General features: G+C 50.7%; 1 protein-coding gene across 1 annotated transcript; it reads left to right on the top strand.

The window, feature by feature from the left end:
- The first annotated feature begins 3,395 nt into the window (after positions 1-3,395).
- On the top strand, positions 3,396-8,861 carry PNMA8A (PNMA family member 8A). The gene is made up of 3 exons (XM_063600424.1): positions 3,396-4,096; positions 4,319-5,700; positions 6,769-8,861. Exons 2-3 carry the CDS (start codon positions 4,398-4,400, stop codon positions 6,783-6,785), a joined length of 1,320 nt encoding a protein of 439 aa, XP_063456494.1. The 5' UTR covers positions 3,396-4,096; positions 4,319-4,397; the 3' UTR covers positions 6,786-8,861.
- The last annotated feature ends 673 nt before the right edge of the window (positions 8,862-9,534 follow it).

Here is a 9,534-nt window from a genome sequence, read left to right as displayed (position 1 = left end):
TTATTTTTCAAAAAATAATTTACTTTTTTTTGTTTGTTTGTGAGACGGAGTTTCACTCTTGTTGCCCAGGCTGGAGTGCAATGGCACAATCTCAGCTCACCGCAACCTCCACCTCCTGGGTTCAAGCGATTCTCCTGCCTCAGCCTCCCAAGTACCTGGGATTACAGGCATGCACCACTATGCCCGGCTAATTTTTGTATTAGTAGTAGAGACAGGGTTTCTGCATGTTGGTCAGGCTGGTCTTGAACCCCTGATCTCAGGTGAGCCGCCTGCCTTGGCCTCCCACAGTGCTGGGATTACAGGCGTGAGCCATTGTGCCCAGCCTGTCTTCATTTTCCTACCTTCACTCCTACTAGCGTTCCTGGACCCAGATGTCCTGGATGCAGAGGTCCCTCCTGTTACAGTGGTAGACGCATCTCATTCCCATGGGGGTCCCAAATACTTCTCTAGAGTAACTTTTTTTTTTTTTTTTTTTTTGAGACGGAGTCTTGCTCTGTCGCCCAGGCTGGAGCGCAGTGGCGTGATCTCGGCTCACTGCAAGCTCTGCATCCCGAGTTCACGCCATTCTCCTGCCTCAGCCTCCTGAGTAGCTGGGACTACAGGCGCCCGCCACCACACCCGGCTAATTTTTGTTGTTGTTGTATTTTTAGTAGAGACAGGGTTTCGCTGTGTTAGCCAGGATGGTCTCGATCTCCTGACCCATGATCCGCCCGCCTTGGCCTCCCAAAGTGCTGGGATTACAGGCGTGAGCCCGCACCGGCCTCTCTTTCTTTTTTTGAGATGAAGTCTCGCTCTTGTCCCCCAGGCTGGAATGCCATGGTGCAGCCTCGGCTCACCATGTTGGCCAGGCCATTCTCCTGCCTCAGCCTCCCGAGTAGCTGCGATTACAGGAGCTTGCCACCAGGCCCGGCTAATTTTTTTGTATTTTTAGTAGAGACAGGGGTTCACCATATTAGCCAGGATGGTCTCGATCTCCTGACGTCGTGATCCGCCCGCCTCAACCTCCCAAAGGGTGGGATTACAGACATGAGCCACCGCGCCCAGCCTCACCGGAACACTCTTGTTCTTGCATCCTTGAGCTTCCAAATAAGAAGTTCAACGATCTACCCTCTGGTTTTCATGCTGTGAGGAAGCCCAAGCCACATCAGTGCTTCCATCAACATTTCCCAGCTGAGACCAGCTTTCAAAGGATTTCAGCCCAGGCACCAGACATGTGAGTGAAGAAACTCCCAGATGATTCTAGCTCTCAGTCATTTGAGTCACCCCCAACTGTCACGGGTATGACTAGGTGCGGAGGGTGTTGTGGGCAGTAAAGGTATTTACCAAGACAGTTGTAGGTAAAGAAAGGCAGATTTATTAGAGAAGATATGAAAATACATTGCACGGTTGCAATGGGCAGCACAGCAGAGAAGGGGGCTGTCTGCAAAAAGGCAGGGAGTGTAAGTTTCATAGGGGTATGCTGGAGGGGGCTACATGCAGAAAGAGGTCATTGTGCCCATGGGGGATTGTGATTAGCCATCTCTCAGAAAAATTGTTCATTGTTCTTCCCAACCTGGAATGCTGTGAACCCGGGAGGTGGGGCTTGCAGTGAGCCGAGATCGCGCCACTGCACTCCAGCCTGGGCGACAGAGCGAGACTCTGTCTCAAAAAAGAAAAAAAAAAAAAAGTGTTCCAGTGAATGAGGAAGAAGCTGCGTGCCCTTCTGTAACATAGTCTGAGAAACCACATAGCTTCCTTTCCACTAAACTCCATTGGTTAAAGTAGTCACAAGTCTGCTCAGATTCAGGAGGAGGGGACACAGACCGTCACTTCTCAATAGAAGTGTCGGAGAATTTATGGCTATGTTTTTAAACCACTGCCTAAAAATATACACTCATTCTTCCACTGATACGTAGAATTTCAACATATAAAGCACATGAGATTTAAAGACTTTAATCATAGCTAGAGTGTTTATTGGAATATTCAGGTGTGAATTATGTGAATAATCAGAGGTTAACGATTTGAATGACACAACTTTTTAGCACAAAATATGATGGAAACTTGGGCAATCACACAAGTATTGATGATGCCCAAATTTAGGAATGCCAGAGATGACAGTGAAATGAACATTTGGCTATTTGGCCTTGCAAATGTCAGTTTCAAAAATGAACCCAAAGAACAGATTTTGGTTGAATACCAAGGCCCAAATTGTACTTCCATGCATCTTTCAGATGAGATCCCCCCGAATCTTCAAAACTTCCAAATCAGGAAGATTTTTTATTAGAATTCCTATTACAGAGAAAAGAAATAAGCTCAGCGGGGTCAAATTATTTCTCTAAGATCACACAGCCAGGAAGGGACATTGGTAGGTGGATCAGTGAGGGACTGGCAAAAAAAAAAAAAAAAAAAAAAAAAAAAAACAGATGGCCAGTCCAACCGAGTCTCATAGGAGTGCTTAGTTTATTTTTTTTGAGACAGGGTCTCCTGGGTTCAAGCAATCCTCCCACCTCAGCCTCCCGAATAGCTGAGACCACAGGTGACCGCTATCACACCTGGCTAATTTTTTGCGTTTTTGGTAGGGACGGGGTTTTGCCATGTTGCCCAGGATGATCTCGAACTCCCCAGCTCAAGTGATCCGCCCTCCTCAGCCTCCCAAAGTGTTGGGATTACATGCGTGAGCCACAGCGCTGGGCATTAATAAACTATTAACAAAGTTCTTGCTCATGGGCAGCAAGGTTGAGGTAGGAGGCCCAGGGGACTCCACTGAGGACCACATTGAAGACTGGCCAAAACCTAGAAAAGGCACCGAAAGCCTCTCTCCATAAGACATGCCTGCCCAGCACCATGACAGTTTACCATTGCCATGGCAACACCCATAAGTTACTGCCAATTTGCTAATTCTGAAAACCCACCCCTTAATTAGCACGTCATTAAAAGTGGGTATAAATGTGACTGCAGCCTTGCCCCGAGGTGCTATTCTCAGCACACTGCCTAGAGGGTAGCCCTCCTTGTTAGGTTTTGGAGGGAAGGTGAGGGTTAAAGACACACAGACAGAAGGCGGCTCAACAGCAACTCAGGTATACTGCAGACACCTGTGGAAGTGGGTAACCAGCCTAATGCCAGAGCCCACCGCTGCTTATAAGCTGGGGGTACTTATAGTTATGGGTGGGAGGGGTCTGAGCAGTATGGTTTGCTGCCCAGCAGGATATTGATAAGATGGTTCCATGATGAGGCGGTTCTGGCCCTTGTTCTGGTGGAATGTGGTGTTCTCTGCACTTTCTCCCAGCAGAATATGATAGGGATGTTTCTTCAGTTGGGCCTTTGCACGATAGGGTATAATAATGTTTCTTTAGCTGGGCCTTTGTCCGCCTTGTGGTCAGGTGATTAGGCAGGATGTTTCTCATTGGCCCGAACCCCCGTGGAATATTTCACTTTGACCAAGATCTGCAAAATAGTCTGGGGCTTATAAAATGGTTGCAGTTTGGACTAACACTTCTCTGTAGGGGCAGTCACTGAGCTGTAACATTGTCCCCTGCCTGGAGGATGCCAAGAACCTGCCCTGAATCACGTTGAGGAAACAAGAAAAGGCGAGGCATTATCCTCATGCTAGAAGGGGTCGGGGAGGAGACTAAGAAATTTCTAGAAGTTTCTGGAAATTCCGTTCGCGAGGCCCACTTGGGCTGAAAGAGGGCCTCCGTGGAGGCGCCACCGGAGTGTATCCAGACCCCCTTGCTCTGCGACCTGAACAGGCCACTCTTGCACCCGGCTCCCTAGGTCCAATTGCAGCGCCGGCGCGCCGGCCGGGATCAGCCCTAGCAACCCACGCCCGGTTGCCATGGAGACGTCGGCACCTGCGCAGCCCAAGACCCCCGAGCGGCGGTGCGGGAGCCAGTGCGCAGGCGCGCGCTGCGACGCCAACCTCGGCTTCTCGCAGCTAACAGCATCGAGCCTGGACGCCGCGTGACCCGCCTGGGCCGGAGCGGGGGTGGACGGCGCCTTCTTGGCCCTTTCTGCCTCTAGCAGCGGCGCCGGGGTAGCCGGAGCCAGCGAGTGGGAAACGGCTGCATTCCGCTGCGTCTCCTTGGCCTGGCTGGGCGGTCGGAGGCTGGTCTGCCAAGTAAGTCCCGGCTGGGCAGGCGGAGCGTCAGGCCCGGGGGAGGGTCCGAGGGCCTTTTGCTGCAGATTCAGGGACACGTGTGAGCACCGGGGCCTGGGTTGAGGAGGAGGGTGTTGGGAAAGCGCCAGGCCTCCTGCAGGCCAGCCGCGGAGGGGACAGCTAGGATCTGTGAGCTTGGTCATTTTCCTGGGAACCTGACCTCGCTCCCTTGTCACCTTGCAGGATTACTGTTTGGAGACCGCTGCAGCCCACGTCCACCTGATAGACTATTTACTACACGTAGTAGGGTCAGAGCCGCTAAATGTCCAAGACCATGGCGATGAACCTTCTGGAGGATTGGTGCAGGGGAATGGAAGTGGACATCCACAGGTCCTTATTGGTCACAGGCATCCCAGAGGACTGTGGGCAGGCAGAAATTGAGGAGACCTTGAATGGGGTCCTCTCCCCACTGGGCCCGTACCGCGTGCTCAACAAGATTTTTGTGAGGGAAGAGAATGTTAAAGCTGCCCTCATTGAGGTTGGTGAAGGTGTGAATCTGAGCACCATCCCCCGTGAATTCCCAGGAAGGGGTGGTGTCTGGAGAGTGGTCTGTAGAGACCCTACCCAGGATGCTGAGTTTTTAAAAAATCTGAATGAATTCCTGGATGCCGAGGGGCGCACCTGGGAGGATGTGGTCCGCCTGCTCCAGCTCAACCACCCCACCCTGTCCCAGAACCAGCATCAGCCCCCAGAGAACTGGGCAGAAGCTCTGGGGGTGCTTCTGGGAGCAGTGGTGCAGATCATCTTCTGCATGGATGCCGAGATCCGCAGCCGGGAGGAAGCCAGGGCCCAGGAGGCCGCTGAATTCGAGGAGATGGCAGCCTGGGCTTTAGCAGCAGGGAGGAAGGTGAAGAAAGAACCGGGGCTTGCAGCAGAGGTGGGTTCTGCCTTAAAGGCAGAGACCCCCAACAACTGGAATGCCACGGAAGACCAGCATGACCCTACCAAACCTTTGGTTCGCAGGGCTGGAGCTAAGTCTCGCTCCAGGAGAAAGAAGCAGAAGAAGAACTCCAGGCAGGAAGCAGTGCCCTGGAAAAAACCCAAAGGCATCAATTCCAACAGCACAGCTAACTTGGAGGATCCTGAGGTGGGTGATGCTGAAAGCATGGCGATCTCAGAGCCGATCAAGGGCAGCAGAAAGCCCTGTGTGAAGCAGGAGGAGTTGGCTTTGAAGAAGCCCATGGCGAAATGTGCCTGGAAGGGTCCCAGAGAGCCACCTCAGGATGCCCGGGCAGAAGCCGAGAGCCCAGGAGGCGCCTCTGAGTCAGACCAAGATGGTGGCCATGAAAGCCCGCCAAAGAAGAAGGCCATGGCCTGGGTGTCTGCCAAGAACCCCGCTCCCATGAGGAAGAAGAAGAAGGTGAGCTTGGGCCCTGTCTCTTACGTCTTGGTTGACCCAGAAGATGGCAGGAAGAAGCCGGTGATGCCAAAGAAAGGGCCAGGCTCAAGAAGGGAGGCATCAGTTCAGAGGGCCCCTCGGGGCCAGCAGCCTGCCGAGGCAACAGCCTCAACCTCTAGGGGTCCGAAGGCCAAGCCAGAAGGCTCTCCTCAGCGTGCCACCAATGGTGAGAATGACAGCAGAAGTTACTGGGCTCGTGCTAGCAAGTGGATGAGGCAGGAGGAGCAGGAGTGGCAGGTGGGACAGAGGAGCCCGAGGAGGTGTTGGGTCAAGCGGGTGATGAGGAGGACCCTGGTGCATGGCAGGAGGTGGATGACACACCAGTTGAGGAGGGTAAGAGCCCAGACCGCCCTTCCAGGAGCCCCTGAAGGCCGATGCTGGAGACATCTGGTGGGCAGGAGGTGGCAGAGGAAACCCACAATGAGTGTTGCTGTGGTCATTTGCCACTCCATCTGACCCATCTTCCTTGATGAGAATTTAATGGTTTGGGCCCAGGCTTGGTGGCTCACGCCTGTAATCCCAGCACTTTGGGAAGCCAAGGTGGGCAGATCGCCTGAGGTCAGGAGTTCAAGACCAGCCTGGCCAACATGGTGAAACCCCGTCTCTACTAAAAATACAAAAAATTAGCCGGGTGTGGTGCCACATACCTGTAATCCCAGCTACTCGGGAGGCTGAGGCAGGAGAATCTCTTGAACCCGGGAGGTGGAGGTTGCAGTGAGCCTAGATTGTGCCACTGCCCTCCAGCCTGGGTGACAAGAGTGAGACTCTTGTCTCCAAAAAAAAAAAAAGAATGATTTGGGAGGCCAAGGCAGACAGATCACCTGAGGTCAGGAGTTCGAGAGCAGCCTGGCCAACATGGTGAAACCCCATCTCTACTAAAAATACAAAAATTAGCTGGGCATGGTGGTTTGTGCCTGTAATCCCAGCTACTGGGGAGGCCAAGGCATGAGAATTGCTTAAACCTGGGAGGTGGAGGTTGCAGGGAGCCAAGATCACACTGCTGCACTCCAGCCTGGGCGATAGAGTGAAACCCTGTTTCCCCCCTCCCCCCAAAAAATATTAATACTTTGGAGTTATGGTGTTTGCAGGGTATGTGGCTTTAAGGGTGAAGTTTTCTAGAGACCTGGCTGGGGAATAGAAATGTTCAGGGACCCAGAAATTTCTTGGAAGTAATGCATTTCCTAATGACACCTCTCTGCTTCCCTTCTTGATCTGTTCTCTCATTTATTTGCAGAATCCAGAAAGGTTTGATCTGGGGACCACCCATACTGAGGATTTGAAAGAACAAGGAAGAAGTTCCAAGTCAACCAAGTTTTCTCTTGTCACTGAATAAGACTTTGGACTCTCTTAGGGCCCCTGTTGATAGAGATCTGGCTCTGAGGTAAACGATAGGTGAGGTCTTGGGTGGGAGGGAGTTGGGGAAGGGAGGTGGATCTCTATGCCCTTTTCTCTACCAGGCCTGCCGTTTCACCGCCTTCTCTACTCACCTTCTCTTCAGAGGCAGGAGAGTTGGTAAGAGGATTGGGAAAATTCTAGAACATTCATTCCCCTTTATGCATGAGCAGGGTCACTGTTAACACTCATCCATGTTCAGCTTTTCTCCCCCACGCCTCGCTCCCTCCTCGGAATGGTCAGCGACCTCTGCAGGCCCTGGCATTTGGAAGAGCTGGGTGGCCCTGCCATATTCTCCCTCCCGCCTTCCTCTCGTGTAACCAGCGGGGTAAGTTAAGCCAGGACCTTCGCTGCAAACCTGGTTTCATTGCTCCTTCAGTCTCCAGCTTCCATCCTCCAGTTATCTAGCCAGGAGGTCCCAAGAGTTAGTTTTAGGGAAAAAGAATGTCTGCCTAGACCTCAAAGTCTTTGAGTTTTAGAGTCTGTTAGTAAAAATGGCACTTTGATTCCCATTTGGGATGAGCCCTCTCAGGAATCGTGTGGGGAAGGGGGGTGATTATAGGGAAGGACGCAGGCATTCCTAGGTCCCCAGCTCTAATTCCATCCATCTACCCAACTGTCACCATCTTTGCACCAAACTGTCACCATCTTTGCAGCAGCAGGTCACTACTCACATTATAGTAAGACGGGAAAAAAATCTTTTAAAACTTGGTTGTTGGCCGGGCGCGGTGGCTCACGCCTGTAATCCCAGCACTTTGGGAGGCCGAGGCAGGTCGATCACGAGGTCAGGAGTTTAAGACCAGCTTGACCAACATGGTGAAACCCCATCTCTACAAAAATTAGCTGGGTGTGGTGGCGCGCGCCTGTAATCCCAGCTACTCAGGAGGCTGAGGCAGATGAATTGCTTGAATCCAGGAGGCAGAGGTTGCAATGAGCCGAGATTGTGCCACGGCACTCCAGCCTGGGCAGCAGAGTGAGACTCTCTCTCAAAAAAAAAATCAAAACTTGGCTGTTAATGTCTGCCCTCTGAATTCAGACACACTGTATTAGACCAGACCACCATATGTGATTGTGTGTGTGTGTGTGTGTGTGTGTGTGTGTGTGTTTGCGTGCGCATGTGTAGAGGAGAGAGCAGGGTCCCTGAGATAATGGTTTCCAAACTGTATCGTAGCCGTCCACAAAGATGTAATCCGAATCTATTTTTCTCACGTGTTTAAAAAACTGAAAAGTGACTACTCAGATATGTTGGAAGTCACATCGAAGACTATCAGAATATTACCTTGTGTTCATAGGTTAACTTGTTTTTGTACACGTCTTAGTTATTTCAGGCATCTCTTTGCTTAAAATTGAGTTTCTTGTAAATGTGACTGATGAGCGAGGTTAGAAGTGGAAGAAATTCCTGTGCATGTTCTATAATCTGACACCCTGAAAGCAAGTTTCCTTTCGTCATTCACATGCTCTTGTTCTGCCGTGACTGTTCAGGTGTATGGTAGTAAGTAAATGTATTAACATGGTGAACAGTAGTAATATTCTATCATAGAGTATTAGCCCTTGCAAGTTTTCAGGGCGTCTTTTCTGACTTCAGTTTTTGTGATAAAGAATGTGAACAGTTGTTAGATGTTCTCAGTGATTCAACTTTAAAACAAATTTCTCGTGATGATTCATTTCAAAATCCTGAGTGAGTCTGACTGAAAAATACGAGAGAAAAGAGAGTGGTTTCCGTTTGCAGCTACACAGCTGTGTGCATCGACGTTCTCCTGGGGTGTGTGCCAAGCGAAACCCAGGGGTGAATTGGGTTCTTGAAGAGACCAAAGCCTGTAACTGTCCAGCTTCTAATTTCAAAACGGGTCCATTAGGGCTTCGTTGTGTTAACAAGTTGACACCATGACTAGTAAATGTAAACGTGTATGTATAAAATAAAGTTTAGCAAATTAAGTGTCCTGTTAAGTCTCTTGTAGGTGAGGATTGCATGGACTATTAAATTTGAGGAAAGGGTTCCTCTTTCCTCAAACAGTGCCCCCAGCCAGATGTGACTGGTTATCAGATATGGGTTCAAGCTTTGAGAATTGTTAATGATCCATGAGAGAAGAAGCCGTTTGTCCTCTTGGCAAATGGCTTTCCACTGATGTGGAAGGATGTCCCACAGATCTTGGGGTTTCTAGAATAGGTATCTGGTGACGCAAATTACCTCAAAGTACCAGTTTATTGTTTTATAAACAGGTGGAAAATGAAAACCTTTCCCTCCCTTCCTATTCCCTCACACAGAAGCCAAGGTCTTTTTTTTTTTTTTTTTTGAGATGGAGTTTCGCTCTGTCACCCAGGTGGGAGTGCAGTGGCACAATCTCAGCCCACTGCAGCCTCTACCTCCTGGGCTCAAGTGATCTGCCCACCTCGGCCTCCCAAAGCGTTGGGATTACAGGTGTAAGCCACCACGCCAAGCCAGAAGCTGAGGTCTTTTAGCTAAAAATATAGTTTTCTTCTGGCCCTCCCCTGCCCCTCCCCAGGAACTCCTGAACCAGGGTGGCCACTACATCAGTCACTTGGAATCTGTTCAAGGTACCATTTCGTGGCTCTACCTGCTGATTCAGGATCTCTTGGGGGTTGTACA

Source organism: Pan paniscus, chromosome 20, assembly GCF_029289425.2.
Source record: "Pan paniscus chromosome 20, NHGRI_mPanPan1-v2.0_pri, whole genome shotgun sequence".
Taxonomy (NCBI): Eukaryota; Metazoa; Chordata; class Mammalia; order Primates; family Hominidae; genus Pan; species Pan paniscus.
The sequence above is the reverse complement of the archived record's forward strand: the minus strand, read 5'-3'. Positions and strand labels throughout refer to the sequence as shown.

Coding starts and splice junctions, on each gene's coding strand:
- PNMA8A (XM_063600424.1), top strand. CDS start 4,398: ATGTCCAAGACCATGGCGATGAACCTTCTGGAGGATTGGTGCAGGGGA.